We start from the raw sequence: 18,552 nt of genomic DNA, 5'->3' as shown, positions 1-18,552 counted from the left end.
AATTGGTTACAGCACTTTGGGAAAAGAGTGGGAGAATGGGACTCATTGGATAGCTCTTGCAAAGGGCCAACACAGGATTGATGGACGGAATGGCCTCCTCACGCACTTGTCTGATTCGAAGATTTTTACCTCTTCTTCTTGTTCCCGATCCAAGGGTTGGGTTAAGTAGATGGCGCCTTCTCTGTCGATGGTGAAAGGACCCTCAGGATACGGCACCTTGGCCTCCATCCTGTAAGTCACTCGATCGTTGTTCCACTGCACCTGAAGACCACAATTCAAAGTGAGACCCGCAGTCTGCGAAATCCAACACACGCACCCCTGTCAGAAATCAATCAGCCATTGAGAAGTTCCAGCGACAGCAGAAAATCTATGAAGCGTAACCTTTCACCTCTGGTTTTTTGAACTGTTGCCTGGTTACTCCCGGGAGAACTCACCTGGCTTGTTGTGACATGGTTGGTCACGTTCACGTCTTCGAGTCAGAGGTTCTGAGACCAACTCCATAAACTTGGCCACAAAATCCACATCTCCCCTCCCTGACCAAGGGAGTGCTGTACGGTCAGTTGCTTCAACTTTTACACAAGATGTGAATCCACAGCCCCGCCTACCCTCTCAGCCCCGCCTGCCCTCTCAGCCCCGCCTCTCAGCCCCGCCTACCCTCACAGCCCCGCCTACCCTCTCAGCCCCACCCTGCCTACCCTCTCAGCCCCGCCTGCCCTCTCAGCCCCACCTCTCAGCCCCGCCTGCCCTCTCAGCCCCACCTACCCTCTCTGCCCCGCCTGCCCTCTCAGCCCCGCCTCTCAGCCCCACCTACCCTCTCAGCCCCACCTACCCTCTCAGCTCCGCCTTCCCTCTCAGCCCCGCCTGCCCTCTCAGCCCCACCTACCCTCCCAGCCCCGCCTACCCTCTCAGCACCGCCTACCCTCTCAGCCCCGCCTGCCCTCTCAGCCCCGCCTACCCTCTCAGCCCCGCCTCTCAGCCCCACCTACCCTCTCAGCCCCGCCTACCCTCTCAGCCCCGCCTCTCAGCCCCGCCTGCCCTCTCAGCCCCGCCTCTCAGCCCCGCCTGCCCTCTCAGCCCCGTCTCTCAGCCCCGCCTACCCTCTCAGCCCCGCCTGTCCTCTCAGCCCCGCCTCTCATCCCCACCTACCCTCTCAGCCCTGCCTACCCTCTCAGCCCCGCCTACACTCTCAGCCCTCTCAGCCCCGCCTCCCCTCTCAGCCCTGCCTGCCCTCTCAGCCCCGCCTCTCAGCCCCGCCTACCCTCTCAGCTCCGCCTACCCCCTCAGCCCCACCTACCATCTCAGCCCCGCCTCTCAGCCCTGCCTGCCGTCTCAGCCCCGCCTCAGCCCCGCCTGCCCTCTCAGCCCCGCCTGCCCTCTCAGCCCCGCCTCTCAGCCCCACCTACCCTCTCAGGCCCGCCTACCCTCTCAGCCCAGCCTCTCAGCCCCGCCCTCTCAGCCCCGCCTGCCCACTCAGCCCCGCCTACCCTCTCAGCCCCGCCTACCCTCTCAGCCCCGCCTCAGCCCCGCCTACCCTCTCAGCCCCGCCTACCCTCTCAGCCCTGCCTCTCAGCCCCGCCTACCCTCTCAGCCCCGCCTACCCTCTCAGCCCCACCTACCCTCTCAGCCCCGCCTACCCTCTCAGCCCTGCCTCTCAGCCCCGCCTACCCTCTCAGCCCCGCCTGCACTCTCAGCCCCGCCTATCCTCTCAGCCCTGCCTACCCTCTCACCCCCGCCTACCCTCTCAGCCCCGCCTACCCTCTCAGCCCCGCCTACCCTCTCAGCCCTGCCTACCCTCTCAGCCCCGCCTACCCTCTCAGCCCCGCCTACACTCTCAGCCCTCTCAGCCCCGCCTCCCCTCTCAGCCCTGCCTGCCCTCTCAGCCCCGCCTCTCAGCCCCGCCTACCCTCTCAGCTCCGCCTACCCCCTCAGCCCCACCTACCATCTCAGCCCCGCCTCTCAGCCCTGCCTGCCGTCTCAGCCCCGCCTCAGCCCCGCCTGCCCTCTCAGCCCCGCCTGCCCTCTCAGCCCCGCCTCTCAGCCCCACCTACCCTCTCAGGCCCGCCTACCCTCTCAGCCCAGCCTCTCAGCCCCGCCCTCTCAGCCCCGCCTGCCCACTCAGCCCCGCCTACCCTCTCAGCCCCGCCTACCCTCTCAGCCCCGCCTCAGCCCCGCCTACCCTCTCAGCCCCGCCTACCCTCTCAGCCCTGCCTCTCAGCCCCGCCTACCCTCTCAGCCCCGCCTACCCTCTCAGCCCCACCTACCCTCTCAGCCCCGCCTACCCTCTCAGCCCTGCCTCTCAGCCCCGCCTACCCTCTCAGCCCCGCCTGCCCTCTCAGCCCCGCCTATCCTCTCAGCCCTGCCTACCCTCTCACCCCCCCCCTACCCTCTCAGCCCCGCCTACCCTCTCAGCCCCGCCTACCCTCTCAGCCCTGCCTACCCTCTCAGCCCCGCCTACCCTCTCAGCCCCGCCTACCCTTTCAGCCCCGCCTACCCTCTCAGCCCCGCCTACCCTCTCATCCCCACCTACCCTCTCAGCCCCGCCTACCCTCTCAGCTCCGCCTACACTCTCAGACCTCTCAGCCCCGCCTCCCCTCTCAGCCCCGCCTCCCCTCTCAGCCCTGCCTACTCTCTCAGCCCCGCCTCTCAGCCCCGCCTTCCCTCTCAGCCCCGCCTCTCAGCCCCGCCTACCCTCTCAGCCCCGCCTACCCTCTCAGCCCCGCCTCTCAGCCCCACCTACCCTCTAATCCCCACCTACCCTCTCATCCCCACCTACCCTCTCAGCCCCGCCTCCCCTCTCAGCCCTGCCTCCCCTCTCAGCCCCGCCTGCCTTCTCAGCCCCACCTACCATCTCAGCCCTGCCGTCTCAGCCCCGCCTCTCATCCCCGCCTACCCTCTCAGCCCCGCCTGCCCTCTCAGCCCCGCCTTCCCTCTCAGCCCCGCCTACCCTCTCAGCCCCGCCTACCCACTCAGCCCCGCCTGCCCTCTCAGCCCCGCCTCTCAGCCCCACCTACCCCCTCAGCCCCTCCTACCCTCTCAGCCCTGCCTCTCAGCCCCACCTACCCTCTCTGCCCGCCTGCCCTCTCTGCCCCGCCTGCCCTCTCTGCCCCGCCTGCCCTCTCTGCCCCCGCCTGCCCTCTCAGCCCCGCCTGCCCTCTCAGCCCCGCCTATCCTCTCAGCCCCGCAGCCCCGCCTGCCCTCTCAGCCCCGCCTACCCTCTCAGCCCCTCCTACCCTCTCAGCCCCACCCTCTCAGCCCCACCTGCCCTCTCTGCCCCGCCTGCCCTCTCAGCCCCGCCTACCCTCTCAGCCCCGCCTATCCTCTCAGCCCCGCAGCCCCACCTGCCCTCTCAGCCCCGCCTACCCTCTCAGCCCCGCCTATCCTCTCAGCCCCGCAGCCCCACCTGCCCTCTCAGCCCCGCCTACCCTCTCAGCCCCTCCTACCCTCTCAGCCCCACCCTCTCAGCCCTGCCTGCCCTCTCAGCCCCGCCTCAGCCCCGCCTACCCTCAGCCCAGCCTCTCAACCCCGCCTCTCAGCCCCGCCTACCCTCTCAGCCCCGCCTACCCTCAGCCCTGCCTCTCAACCCCCGCCTCTCAGCCCCGCCTACCCTCTCAGCCCCGCCTACCCTCAGCCCTGCCTCTCAACCCCGCCTCTCAGCCCCGCCTACCCTCTCAGCCCTGCCTCTCAGCCCCACCTACCCTCTCTGCCCCGCCTGCCCTCTCTGCCCCGCCTGCCCTCTCTGCCCCGCCTGCCCTCTCTGCCCCGCCTGCCCTCTCTGCCCCGCCTGCCCTCTCTGCCCCGCCTGCCCTCTCTGCCCCGCCTGCCCTCTCAGCCCCGCCTATCCTCTCAGCCCCGCAGCCCCGCCTGCCCTCTCAGCCCCGCCTACCCTCTCAGCCCCTCCTACCCTCTCAGCCCCACCCTCTCAGCCCCACCTGCCCTCTCAGCCCCGCCTGCCCTCTCAGCCCCGCCTATCCTCTCAGCCCCGCAGCCCCACCTGCCCTCTCAGCCCCGCCTACCCTCTCAGCCCCTCCTACCCTCTCAGCCCCACCCTCTCAGCCCTGCCTGCCCTCTCAGCCCCGCCTGCCCTCTCAGCCCCGCCTATCCTCTCAGCCCCGCAGCCCCACCTGCCCTCTCAGCCCCGCCTACCCTCTCAGCCCCTCCTACCCTCTCAGCCCCACCCTCTCAGCCCCACCCTCTCAGCCCTGCCTACCCTCTCAGCCCCACCCTCTCAGCCCCACCCTCTCAGCCCCACCTGCCCTCTCAGCCCCGCCTACCCTCTCAGCCCTGCCTGCCCTCTCAGCCCCGCCTCAGCCCCGCCTACCCTCAGCCCTGCCTCTCAACCCCGCCTACCCTCTCAGCCCCTCCTACCCTCTCAGCCCCACCCTCTCAGCCCTGCCTGCCCTCTCAGCCCCGCCTCAGCCCCGCCTACCCTCAGCCCAGCCTCTCAACCCCGCCTCTCAGCCCCGCCTACCCTCTCAGCCCCGCCTACCCTCAGCCCTGCCTCTCAACCCCGCCTCTCAGCCCCGCCTACCCTCTCAGCCCCGCCTACCCTCAGCCCTGCCTCTCAACCCCGCCTCTCAGCCCCGCCTACCCTCTCAGCCCCGCCTACCATCTCAGCCCTGCCTCTCAGCCCCGCCTCTCTGCCCCGCCTACCCTCTCAGGCCCGCCTGCCGTCTCAGCCCCGCCTACCCTCTCAGCCCTGCCTCAGCCCCGCCTACCCTCTCAGCCCCGCCTACCCTCTCAGCCCTGCCTCTCAGCCTCGCCTACCCTCTCAGAAGAAAGTAGAAGGTCCCATAGACCCATTTTGAGGAAGAGCTGAGGAATTCTCCTCACTGTCCTCCAATACTTATCCCTCAACCAACGTCACTGCAAACAGTTGGCCATTATCACAGTGCCTGCTTTGGGATCTTACTGTGCACACATTGTTCACTGCATTTCCCACGTTGCATCATTGAACGTATTGGAAAACATGAGGTTGTGGAAGATACCAGTTCTGAGTTTAACCTCAGACTGAAATCTAACGCAATGATTCCAAGTCATCCTGGTTAGAATGAAAATGAACTCTCTGATGCGGTGACTGGGGGGTGAAGTAGATTATCGCACCGTCCTGTCCATTCTGAACACTGCGCCTGTCCAGTCCAGACTGGACAGTGTCTCCTCTCTCTGATGGCTGGAGCAGCATTCAGACCGAACAAGTCTGGAAGTTTCCCCAGTTTTGACAATCGATCCAATGAGAATGCGAGGTCGGATTTTCCACACAACTCGCCCGGTGCTTTGCGGTGAGGGAAGCGGCCAGACATCGGCTGGTGGCGGGATTTTCACGTCCTGCCGGGTAATCGCGCGGTGGGGCTGGGATGTCGGAGACACCAGAGGATCTGGAAATTTCCAGCCGTTCAACCGGAACTGGAGTCACTTTTTATTCACTTTCATAAGCATTTATTTTCACATTACAAACATACGCCTCCTAACCAGCCACCAGCATTTCAATCCATTTAATTACATCTTTCACAGCTTCAGGATAACCCAAAAAGCTGCATATTTCATTCAGTATTTTTGAAGTGAGGTCAGTGAAGTAATGTAGGAAAAGCCGCAGCTAATTTACACACAGCAAGATCCCACACACAGCAATGTGATAACAAACAGATAAGCATTTTTTGATTATGTTGTCTGAGGGATAAATATTGGCCAGGATAGGGCGGAATGGTGTCACAGTGGTTAGCACTGCTGCCTCTCAGCGCCAGGGACCCGGGTTTAATTCTGGCCTTGGGTCAATGTCTGTGCGGAGTCTGCAAGTTCTCCCCGTGTGTGCGTGGGTTTCCTCCGGGTGCTCCGGTTTCCACCCACAGTTCAAAGATGTGCAAGTGAGGTGGATTGGCCATGATTAAGGGATAGGACGGGGGAGTAGACCTATGTCGAGTGCTCTTTCAGAGGGTTGGTGCAGACTCGATGGGCCAAATGGCCTCCTTCTGAGTTGCAGGGATTCTATGGTTAACTCCCCTGTTTGGTGGTATCATAGAATCATAGCATTTATAATGCAGAAGGAAGCCATTCGGCCCATCAAGTCTGCACTAGCCCTTGGAAAGTGCACCCTACTCAAGCCCACCCCTCCACCCTATCCCCGTAACCCCACTTAACCTTTTTGGACACGAAGGGCAATTTAGCATGGCCAATCCACTGAACCCGATTGGGTGATTTTTAGGTATTGGTTGGGAAGCTGAGGCAACCAAGGTTGCGAAGTCATGTGATGAAACTTCCAGGAAAACATCCAACCAGAATTGTGAACCGGAGCCTGGGATTAGCAGCACTCCTTCACGACCACGCTGCGATGTCATGGATGTGGAGTGGGGCTCAAACCCCTGCAACTTTCTAACTGAGAAGCAAGAGAGCTCCCCGCTGAGCAATGACGGACTTCTTCATCAGGGTGGGAAGAGGGGCAGGTGGGTTTTTGATACAAATGACTTGTCTGGCTTGGCTACCCCAGAAGACAGTTAAGAGTCAACATTTTTGATGTGGGACTTAAGTCACATGTAGGCCCAGACTGGAGCAGGATGGCAGGACAATTGACAACCAGTTGGGTTTTACTGACAACCGAATAACTTCACGGTCACTTTTCCTGAGGCCAGCTCTGAGCCAAGTGTTAATTCAAATCCAACCCAGCTGCTCAGACATGAAACTAGGCACTGGTACTTTTCGTGATAATCGGCTTGTTCACAGAATGCAGCATTACACATATCTGCTTCCTACCTACTACCCCGGTGTCCCAGCGGTCTCTCTTTATAAGGCTTCTGCGTACTTTCTTTTTAATAAATGTTTTTATTCTCCATTTTCACATTTTCCTTCAAAATGTACACCCCACCCACAGACAGTAAACGGTAATAAATATAAAATCAATCCCCTTAATAACAACGATCCTATCCTCCCACCACCCCAAACAACGGCCCACCTGTCAATATCTGCATCCAATAAAACAAACCCTCCCACGGTGGAAACAAAAAGCAAAGGAGAAAAAGGAAAAAGGAGTCCGGGACCGCCCATGGTCACCATAGAGTCCACCCCCCCCCCCCCCCCACACACACACACACACACACACACACACACTCAATGCCGTCCAACCTCTGAAAGAGTGCCGTACATGATACCCAAGAGTGTAAATCTCCCCCCCCCCCACATTCCTCCCCAACTCCTCCCGTCCACTGCCTCTTGTAAAACCCCTTCCCCCAACCTCGGTTCCTTCCCCCCCAACTATCCACCCCGGCTAGACCACTCGGACTCTGTTCTGCCAGACTCCGATGGCCGCAGTCCCTCCCCCCACCTCACTTCCTTCACTGGCCGGCTCAGACCGGCCAGCGTGGAGGCCCCCGCCCGGGTCCCTTTCCCCCTTGCCCGACCCTAGGAAAGCCCAGAAATCCCCTTCTAGCACACACACCCCGCATATCCACCTCCACCCCAAAGAGCCCTCACTTCGAGTGAAAGCCCCATCACTTCCCTTGTCCAAATATATACAACACCGGCTCCTTTAGCCCACACACCCGCACGCAGTGAAACAAACAAACAAAAAAAAAGAAAATACAGTCATGAGGATACATCGGCACATGGCCATTTCTCAGTTCTGCCACAGTCCTTCTGCCTTCGCAAACTCCTCCGCTGCCTCCGCCGTTCCAAAATAAAAGTCCTTGAGCTTGTAAGTCACCCTCAGCTTCGCTGGATATACAATGCCGCACTGCACCTTGCTAATGTACAGTGCCCTCTTCACCCGGTTGAAGGCAGCCCACCTCCTCGCCAGCTCCACCGTAAAGTCCTGATATACACGTATACCAGCTCCAGCCCACTGCACCACCCGCTTCTGCTTGGCCCAGCACAGGACCTTCTCCTTCACAGAGTCACTACCCTTTGCGGCTCACTCACCTTTTGTACATCGGCCTCCCCGACCGATGAGCCCGATTCATATCGGGAGGGATCCTCCCCCTCCCCCAATAGTTCCGCCAGCATCGCGGCAAAATGCTCAGTCGGCCTCGGCCCTTCAACTCCTTCGGGCAGCCCCACAATCCTCAAATTCTGTCGCCTGGATCCATCCCCCAGTCCCTTAACCATCACCCTCAATCCCTCAATCATCACCCTCAATCCATCCCCCAGTCCCTCAATCATCACCCTCAATCCATCACCAGTCCCTCAATCATCACCCTCAATCCCTCAATCATCACCCTCAATCCATCCCCCAGTCCCTCAATCATCACCCTCAATCCATCCCCCAATCCATCAATCATCACCCTCAATCCATCCCCCAGTCCCTGAACCATCACCCTCAATCCATCCCCAGTCCCTCAATCATCACCCTCAATCCATCCCCAGTCCCTCAATCATCATCCTCAATCCATCCCCCAGTCCCTCAATCATCATCCTCAATCCATCCCCCAGTCCCTCAATCATCACCCTCAATCCATCCCCCAGTCCCTCAATCATCACCCTCAATCCATCCCCAGTCCCTCAATCCATCCCCCAGTCCCTCAATCATCACCCTCAATCCATCCCCCAATCCATCAATCATCACCCTCAATCCATCCCCCAATCCATCAATCATCACCCTCAATCCATCCCCCAGTCCCTCAACCATCACCGTCAATCCATCCCCCAGTCCCTCAACCATCACCCTCAATCCCCCAATTAACACCCCCAATCATTACTGAACTGTTTGGCTCCCGAGACTGAGCGACCAATACTTCCAAAGAGAAGTTATTCAATTCTAAGGTTGTGTGGACGGGTAAGAGAGAGGGGGAGTGGAGAGAGAGAGAGAGAGCAAACTTTAAAGAGACACACAATGTGGAGAAAGTGAGAGGGGACGCAGGGGGGAGAGGAAGGGAGAAGCAGTGATTTTAGTCAAGGGGACAGGGGGTAGTTTGATGTCTACAATCCAGGCAGCAGGTAATTCCAAATGTTTATAAAATAGAAATACCAGAACATTGAGACAAGCCTCGCTCGCTGAAGCTGGCTTTGTCTCTACTTTTACAATAACAAACCCTATAAAGGAGAAATCCCATCGCTGATCAATGCTTCCTTGACAAAGCTGTAAATAATTATACCATCTCTGTCTCGAAAAATAAATACTTTATTGAATTTTCAGTCCTAAATTAGCTCAGCTTCTTGACTTACCTCTGCCGGATGCTATATTTAAATGCAGATCACTATCACTGAGATTCTGTTTCAGAAAATGACAAAACGACTCATGACTAGACAAATTACAGCTTATCTGGCTTATATTGGAGTTCAGAACACTCCCCCCCCCCCCACCCAACCACCTCCCACACCGCGCTTCTTACTTTTCCTCCCCCTCCCCCTGATCCTCACCCTCCCCCTGACCCCCACCCTCCCCCTGACCCTCACCTTCTCCTTCTCACCCCTCATCTCCTCGACCTCCACAGCTCTCCATTCTTCACCCTCTCCCTTACCCCCCCCCCCCACTCCCCCCCCCCCCTCCCCCCCCCCCTCGGCATATGCAGGGGAATTATTGATGAATCCTTTTTGAACAGAATCAACATTCTTTGCTTCTGATGAAAAGGAGAATCCGACGGCAGCACCTTCTGGTAGCTGGTATTTGGAGGGCGCTCAATCCCTGGGCCTTGCTACTGCTTATCTAGACATTGGGCAAGGAAGGGTGCATTTCAGACAGAAAGGGACTGGAGGTCCTTGTTGATGTGTTAGGCAGGTTGGTTCGATGTGGACTTCACTCGATGCAGGGAAGCTAGAAACAGACGTCTAACACTGGAGAAGATCCAACACGGTTTTATTGAACGATAGAACTGATAAACATATTCAGCTGTGGGTTGACACTATACTGATCTGACTGGAGACCTTGTAGCAGCCTGGCCAGACTTACTAGTTACCGCATGGTGTTTGCACTGGCTAGCTCGTGGACTCTGACTGTCTCAGTGGCTGGGTCCCGAGAGAGCGGGAAACCTCGTGCCCTCTGGCTTTATAGTGGTAGTGTCCTGTCTGGTGATTGGCTGCACTGTGCTGTGTGCTTACTGGTCATTTGTGTGACAATCACTGCCTGTCTGCATCTCATTATATACATGAGTGTTGGCAATTCTGGACAAGGTGAAAATAGTCCCCGGGGCCTGATGGGATTTATCCTAGGATTCTCTGGGAAGCCAGGGAAGAGATTGCTGAGCCTTTGGCTTTGATTTTTATGTCATCATTGGCTACAGGAATAGTGCCAGAGGACTGGAGGATAGCAAATGTGGTCCCTTTGTTCAAGAAGGGGAGTAGAGATAACCCCGGTAACTATAGGCCGGTGAGCCTAACGTCTGTGGTGGGGAAAGTCTTGGAGAGGATTATAAAAGATACGATTTATAATCATCTAGATAGGAATAATATGATTAGGGATAGTCAGCATGGTTTTGTGAAGGGTAGGTCATGCCTCACAAACCTTATCGAGTTCTTTGAGAAGGTGACTGAACAGGTAGACAAGGGTAGAGCAGTTGATGTGGTGTATATGGATTTCAGTAAAGTGTTTGATAAGGTTCCCCACGGTCGGCTATTGCAGAAAATATGGAGGCTGGGGATTGAGGGTGATTTAGAGATGTGGATCAGAAATTGGCTAGTTGAAAGAAGACAGAGAGTGGTAGTTGATGGGAAATGTTCAGAATGGAGTTCTGTTACGAGTGGCGTACCACAAGAATCTGTTCTGGGGCCGTTGCTGTTTGTCATTTTTATAAATGACCTAGAGGAGGGCGCAGAAGGATGGGTGAGTAAATTTGCAGACGACACTAAAGTCGGTGGAGTTGTAGACAGTGCGGAAGGATGTTGCAGGTTACAGAGGGACATAGATAAGCTGCAGAGCTGGGCTGAGAGGTGGCAAATGGGGTTTAATGTGGAGAAGTGTGAGGTGATTCACTTTGGAAAGAATAACAGGAATGCGGAATATTTGGCTAATGGTAAAATTCTTGGTAGTGTGGATGAGCAGAGGGATCTCGGTGTCCATGTACATAGATCCCTGAAAGTTGCCACCCAGGTTGATAGGGTTGTGAAGAAGGCCTATGGTGTGTTGGCCTTTATTGGTAGAGGGATTGAGTTCCGGAGCCATGAGGTCATGTTGCAGTTGTACAAAACTCTGGTATGGCCGCATTTGGAGTATTGCGTACAGTTCTGGTCGCCTCATTATAGGAAGGACGTGGAAGCTTTGGAACGGGTGCAGAGGAGATTTACCAGGATGTTGCCTGGTATGGAGGGAAAATCTTATGAGGAAAGGCTGATGGACTTGAGGTTGTTTTCGTTAGAGAGAAGAAGGTTAAGAGGTGACTTAATAGAGGCATACAAAATGATCAGAGGGTTAGATAGGGTGGACAGTGAGAGCCTTCTCCCGCGGATGGAGGTGGCTAGCACGAGGGGACATAGCCTTAAATTGAGGGGTAATAGATATAGGACAGAGGTCAGAGGTGGGTTTTTTACGCAAAGAGTGGTGAGGCCGTGGAATGCCCTACCTGCAACAGTAGTGAACTCGCCAACATTGAGGGCATTTAAAAGTTTATTGGATAAGCATATGGATGATAAGGGCATAGTGTAGGTTAGATGGCCTTTAGTTTTTTCCATGTCGGTGCAACATCGAGGGCCGAAGGGCCTGTACTGCGCTGTATCGTTCTATGTTCTATGTTCTATGTTCTATGTTCTATGTTCTATGTTCTATGTTCTATGTTCTATGAGTGGATATTATGACACCAGGGAGGCTGAAACTGAGGAAATATCTCTATCAAATCCCAAAATTTGACAGACACCATGGGTGGGATTCTGCGGTCCTGTGTTGACGCCGTCAGAAACGGCATCGAGTTTTACGACGGCGCCAACACGGCCTCAGGATCGGCAATTCTGGCTCCTACAGGGGGCCAGCACGGCACCAATCACGCCGCTCCAGCTGCTGATCCCGGTGCGAACTGGGCGCCGCGGGATCCGCGCATGCGCAGTGGCTTCCTTCAACACACCGGCCCCGACGTAACATGGCCGAGGAGTACAGGGGCCGGCGCGGAAGAAACGAGGCCCCCAGCCAGAGAGGAGAATCGCGTGCCGGCATCGGGGCGGAGTGGCACGATCCGCGCCAGTCACAGGGATTCTCCGGCCTGGCCCCGGGCTGAGAGAATCCCCCCCCCCCTATCAGGGCAAGTCCTCCTTTCGGTATTCCAGCTCGACTGACAAGTTCCTTACCTTTGAGATCGGGAGAGGATACGGCCCTTTGTGGTTCTCCAGCACAGAGACATTATCAGGACGGACCCAGAGGTTTTTTGTAACGGTGATTATGACGTCCACGTGGGTGTAGTAGCCCTGATTTAGATCACCCATATCTTTAACTTGCACAGACAGGGTATACTCATTAACCAAACCTGCGTCCAACAATTCAGCACCTAGAATACCAGACGCAAAAACGTTACATCTTCTGCAGGAAGGAAACCGGCAACATTCCGCGGAAGGTTAAAAGGAGATTTAATAGAGGAGTTTGAAATCACGAGACGAGACAGAGCAGAGAAAGAGAAAATTGAATTGGCTGAAGGTCAATCAATGCCGAGGGGGCACAGGGGGATTGGCAAAAATGTTGCAGTGAAATGAGGAAAATCCTTTCAACACAGAGAGTGGATATGATCTGAATGTACTGATAGGGCAATGGATACAGATTCAATAGTCGCCATTGAAAGGTAAATTGGATAAATAGCCAAAGGTGAAAAAATTGCAGCCATACGGGAAAGAGTGAATGAATGGGACTAACTGAACTACTCTTGAACAGGGCTAGTATAGACTTGGTAGGCTGAATGGTATCCCTCTAAGCTGTGCTGTTTCCTCTGATTCCTGTGGAGCAGATCGCCTGCCTGTTATAAAAAGTTCCTGATCTTAAAGACACAGTGGAATAGAAATTGGGTCATCAAGGAGGGAAATACTGCTCCAGATTAGCTGGTGGTCTATTGTGTTACAGATTGCAGCCCCCTGGTTATGAGTGGGACATGTGGAAGAGGAACATATTCAAAAAAAGAGTGTACATTTTGGAGCAGGGTCCAGCAGAGAGGTGAAGGGCCTCTCAAGGTTCGAAATGAGGTTGAGGCATTGGTTAGTAAACAGTGTGTCATAGAGAGCTGAACAAACAATAGCTCAATTGATTTAGCTGGAGAGAACAGGGGAATGGAGTGAAAAGCCAACATTTATCTTATTGAGAAAGATTCAGCATATGCCCAACCTCCGTTTCTTTACATCAACAAAGCATTTTGCCTGCTCAATGGGACCAAATGTCACACCTTCCAACTTTGATCGTACCAACATGTCATTCTAACAACTGTCAGCGACTATTGAATAGACATCATTTTAACAGCTATTCGGAGGAGCGATGACTCACCTCCTGCTCCTCTATCACACAAGCACACTGCAAGACTAATTCATTGTGTAAAACAGCAAATTGCTTCACTCTGATAAGGTGCCATGTAACTGCGGCGATTGTTAGGATTGTATTACATGTCTGGCTGCAGTTCTGTGCTTTCTTATTCAGTGAAGGTCATGTTCTTGCCAATGTTGGGATTTCATTAAAAGGTTTGTCAAGTGAACTTTCTCCAGTGGAGAGGCCCGAATATCAGACACAGGTTAATCCCAGGTCAGCTGATGGCAGGAGTGTTGCTGGGATGGGGGTTAAGCATCAACTGAGGGAAGGATGAACAGATGGAGGATCTTCGGCAGCACAGTAGCACAGTGTTTAGCATTATCATTTCACAGCGCCAGGGCCCCATGTTCGATTCCCGCTCGGATCACTGTCTGTGTGGAGTCTGCACGTCCTCCCCGTGTCTGCGTGGGTTTCCTCCGGGTGCTCCGGTTTCCTCCCACAAGTCCCGAAAGACGTGCTGTTAGGTGGATTGGACATTTTGAATTCTCCCTCTGTGTACCCGAACAGGCGCAGGACTGTGGCGACTAGGGGATTTTCATAGTAACTTCATTGCAGTGTTAATGTAAGCCTACTTGGGGCTGGTTTAGCACAGTGGTCTAAACAGCTGGCATGTAATGAAGCCCACTTGTGACAATAAGCGATTATTATTATTATTGTGACACTAATAAATATTATTATTATTATGTGAAGTATAAGTATCAGGACAGACTAATTGGGATGAATAGTGAGTGTGGAACAGAGGTTGAATGTGGAACTCACCCTCACAGGGAATGGTGAGAATGGGGGAACTCACTTCCCAGGGAGTGGGGAGAATGGGGGAACTCACTTCCCATGGAGTGGTGAGAATGGGGGAACTCACTCCCCAGGGAGTGGGGAGAATGGGGGAACTCACTCCCCAGGGAGTGGGGAAAAAGGGGGAACTCACTCCCCAGGGAATGGTGAGAATGGGGGAACTCACTCCCCAGGGAGTGGGGAGAAAGGGGGAACTCACTCCCCAGGGAGTGGTGAGAATGGGGGAACTCACTTCCCAGGGAGTGGGGAGAATGGGGGAACTCACTTCCCAGGGAATGGTGAGAATGGGGGAACTCACTCCCCAGGGAGTGGGGAGAAAGGGGGAACTCACTCCCCAGGGAGTGGGGAAAAAGGGGGAACTCACTCCCCAGGGAGTGGTGAGAATGGGGGAACTCACTCCCCAGGGAGCGGTGAGAATGGGGGAACTCACTCCCCAGGGAGTGGGGAGAATGGGGGAACTCACTCCCCAGGGAGTGGTGAGAATGGGGGAACTCACTCCCCAGGGAGTGGGGAAAAAGGGGGAACTCACTCCCCAGGGAGTGGTGAGAATGGGGGAACTCACTCCCCAGGGAGTGGTGAGAATGGGGGAACTCACTCCCCAGGGAGTGGGGAGAATGGGGGAACTCACTCCCCAGGGAATGGTGAGAATGGGGGAACTCACTCCCCAGGGAGTGGGGAGAAAGGTGGAACTCAGAGTAAGGGTCTGCCAGAGGCTAGAGAACGGGGGGGGGGGGGGGGGGGGGGGGGGGGGGGCTGGCCTGCACGATGGAGCAATGTGGAGAGATTAGAACATCTCAAACTTTACAGCTTAGAGAAAGATGTAGAAAGGAGACAACACTGGGACACAGAAAACGTACCGAGCGGGATTCTCTGATCCTGAGGCTAAGTGTTGACGCCGTCGTAAACGTCGCCGCGTTTCTCGACGGCATCAACATGCCCCAGGAGCAGCGATTCTGACCCCTACAGGGGGCCAGCACGGCACTGGAGCGACCTACACCGCTCCAGCTGCTGATCCCAGCGTCAGATGGGCGCCTCAGGTCTGCGCATGCGCAGTGGGACCGGCATCAATGCGCGCATGCGCAGTGTCTCCCTTCTCCGTGCCTGCCCGATGCAACATGACGTAGGGCTACAGGGGCCGGCGCAAAACAAAAGAGACCCCCGGCCCGAGAGGCCAGCCCGCCGATGGCGGGAATGGCCACAGCGGAGCCCCCCCCCCCCCCCCCCGGGGTTGGACATCACTGAATTCACTGAATAAGAGCACACGTTGACGGCGCGGCTGCTCACCCCATCCCGGAGGGCGGGGGCGGGGGGGAGGGGGGGCGCATAGACCGCGCCGGCGCCAATGGCGCTGATTTTCCGCTCTCCGGAGAATCGACAGATCGGGGTGGCGTCGCACGATTGGCGCCCGTCCCGGTGATTCTCCGGCCCAGCCTGGGCTGAGAGAATCCCGCCCCAAATGTTATAGATAATACGAAATTCAGGAAAGATAAATGGAAATTAGTAAAAGATAAAAGGACAACAGGTAGCGAGGAGGAATTCTTCATTCACACATTAAGAAGTGTTTGTTTGATTTGCCAGGGAAGTTACGCAGATACAAAAACACAAGTAAATGTCCTCAGAGAGATTTGAGCACCACAATCCCGACTTCTTGAGCATCCTCGATTTTCATCCCTCCCCCATTGTGGGGTCACAGCCTCCGCACCTGGGAGCCAAACTCGGGAATTTTTTTAAAAATTTGTTCACGAGATGTGGGCGTCGCTGGACAGGTCAGCATTTATTGCCCATCCCTAGTTACCCTTGAGAAGGTGGTGGTGAGCTGTCTTCTTGAATCGCTGCAGTTCATGAGGTGTAGGTACACCCACCGTGCTGTTAGGGAGGGAGTTCCAGGATGTTGCTGCAGTGACAGTGAAGGTACGGCCAATATATTTCCCAGTCAGGGTGGTGAGTGACTTGGAGGGGAACCTCCAGGTGGTGGGGTTCCCAGGTATCTGCTGCACTTGTCCCTCTAGATGATAGCTGTCGTGGGTTTGGAAGTTGCTGCCTAAGGAGCCTTGATGAGTTACTGCAGTGCATCCTGTAGATGGTACACACGGCTGCTACTGTGCATCAGTGGTGGAGGGAGTGAATGTTTGTGGAAGGGGGAGCAATCAAGCAGGGCTGCTTTGTCCTGGATGGTGTTGAGCTTCTTGAGTGTTGTTGGAGCTGCACTCATCCAGGCAAATGGAGAGTATTCCATTACACTCCTGATTGTAGATGTTGGACAGGCTTGTGGGGAGGGTGGGGGGGGGGGAGGTTGGAGTCAGGAGGTGAGTTGCCCACTGCAGGATTCCCAGACCCTGACCTGCTCTTATAGCCTCAGCATATATGTGACACGTCCAGTTCAGTTTCAATGGTGGCCCCCTGGATGTTGGTAGTGGGGGATTCAGTGATAGTCATGCCATTGAATGACAAGGGGTGATGGTTTGTTCCTCTCTTGTTGGAGGTGGCCCTTGCCTGGCACTTGTTACCTGCCATTTGCCAACTCAAGCCTGGGTATGGGGGTTTTGCTGCATTTGGACATGCATCATAGAATTTTCAGTGCAGAAGGAGACCATTCAGCCCATCGAGTCTGCACCGACCCTTGGAAAGAGCATCCTACTTAATATGGAGGATATATGACATCAATTCCTGCAAATGAGCAAGAAGAGGATGATGATGGCTATTCGTCTCCAATTTTGCTTGGCCAGAAGAAGCCTGGATATGATGTACCAGTGGCATTACTGAATGATATACCACAGTCAAATGAGCAGTATGATCCATTTGCTGAACATCGACCGCAGCGAATTGCAGAACGGGAAAATGAGTATAAAGCACGTAGGAGACAGACGCCTCCACCTTATCCACTTAACCCGGTAACCTTACCTAATCTTTTGGACACAAAGGGGCAATTTAGCCTGGCCAATCCACCTAACCTGCACATCTTTGGACTGTGGGAGGAAACTGGAGCACCCGGAGGAAACCCTCGCAGACACGGGGAGAATGTGCAGACTCCGCACAGACAGTGACCCAAGCCGGAAATTGAACCTGCATCCCAGGAGCTATGAGACTGCAGTGCTAACCATTGTGCCACTGTGCCACATGCACTGCTTCAGTATCTGAGGAATTGCAAGTGATTGATTGATTGATATTTATTTTCACATGTACCGAAGTACAGTGAAAAGTATTTTTCTGCAGCCTAGGGAACGTACAAAGTATGTAAATAGTAGAGAAAAAAGAATAATCGACAGAGAACATTGACAAACGGTACATCAACAAATAGCAATTGGTTACAGTGCGGAACAAGGGCAAAACAAGAGCAGCATAGGGCGTTGTGAATATTGTTCTTACAGGGAACAGATCAGTCCGAAGGGGAGTCGTTGAGGAGTCTAGTAGCTGTTGGGGAAGAAGCTGTTCCTATGTCTGAATGTGCAGGTCTTCAGACTTCTGCACCTTCTGCCTGATGGAAGGGTCTGGAGAGGGCAAAGCCTGGGTGGGAGGGGTCTCTGATAATGCTGTCTGCCTTCCTGAGGCAGCGGGAAGTGTAGATAGAGCCAATGGGAGGGTGGCAAGCTTGTGTGATACATTGGATTGAGTTCACAACACTTGCGATCATGGGCCGGGCAGTTGCCATACCAGGCTGCGATGCAGCCGGATAGGATGCTCTCTCTGGCACATCTGTAGACGTTTGTGAGAGTCGATGCAGACATGACAAATTTCTTTACCTTCCGTAGGAAGTAGAGGCGTTGTTGAGCTTTATTGACTGTTGCATCAACATGAGTGGACCAGGACAGACTGTTGGTGATGGTGACCCCCATGAGTAGTGGTGTTGAACATTGTGCAGTCATCAGCAAACATCCCCACTTTGACCTTATGATAAAAGGTCATTGATGAAGCAGCTGAAGATTGGGGCGAACCTTCTCCACTTCTCTATCACCTTCTCCTCCCATAAGATGTTCTTTACAATCTACCTCTTTCACCAGGCGTCTGGTCATCTACCCTCATCTTTTTTATTCTTTCATAGCATGTGAACTGAGTGACTTGCCAGACAATTTCAGAGGGCAGGTAAGAGCCAACCACATTGCTGTGGATCGCAATTCACATGTAGGCCAGACCAGGTAAGGACGGCAGATTTCCTTCCCTAAAGGACATTCATGAACCAGGTGGGATTTTACAACAATTGGCAATAATTTCAGGGTTGCTGTAACTGAGACTAACTTTCAATCAATTACATTTGAATTGCACCAGCTGCCTTGATGGGATTGGAACCTGCATTTATGAAGTCTGAAGCTAGACTTCTGTGTTGTTAGTCCAGTGGCTTGACCACGACATCACCTTCAATG

The 18,552-nt window shown here is 55.0% G+C and overlaps 1 protein-coding gene across 1 annotated transcript in view; it reads right to left on the bottom strand.

The window, feature by feature from the left end:
* Window positions 1-18,552, bottom strand: part of cdh16 (cadherin 16, KSP-cadherin) — a 114,001-nt gene that overhangs the window by 67,351 nt on the left and 28,098 nt on the right. Inside the window, exons 7-8 of the mRNA XM_038806215.1 lie at window positions 12,190-12,386; window positions 130-261 (exon numbers count right to left, since the gene is read on the bottom strand). Of these exons, the coding sequence (XP_038662143.1) occupies window positions 130-261; window positions 12,190-12,386 (329 nt within the window). The remainder of the gene's footprint in view (window positions 1-129; window positions 262-12,189; window positions 12,387-18,552) is intronic.

This window comes from Scyliorhinus canicula, chromosome 9 (genome assembly GCF_902713615.1).
Source record: "Scyliorhinus canicula chromosome 9, sScyCan1.1, whole genome shotgun sequence".
Taxonomy (NCBI): domain Eukaryota; kingdom Metazoa; phylum Chordata; class Chondrichthyes; order Carcharhiniformes; family Scyliorhinidae; genus Scyliorhinus; species Scyliorhinus canicula.
This window is presented reverse-complemented; position numbering and strand designations above follow the sequence as displayed.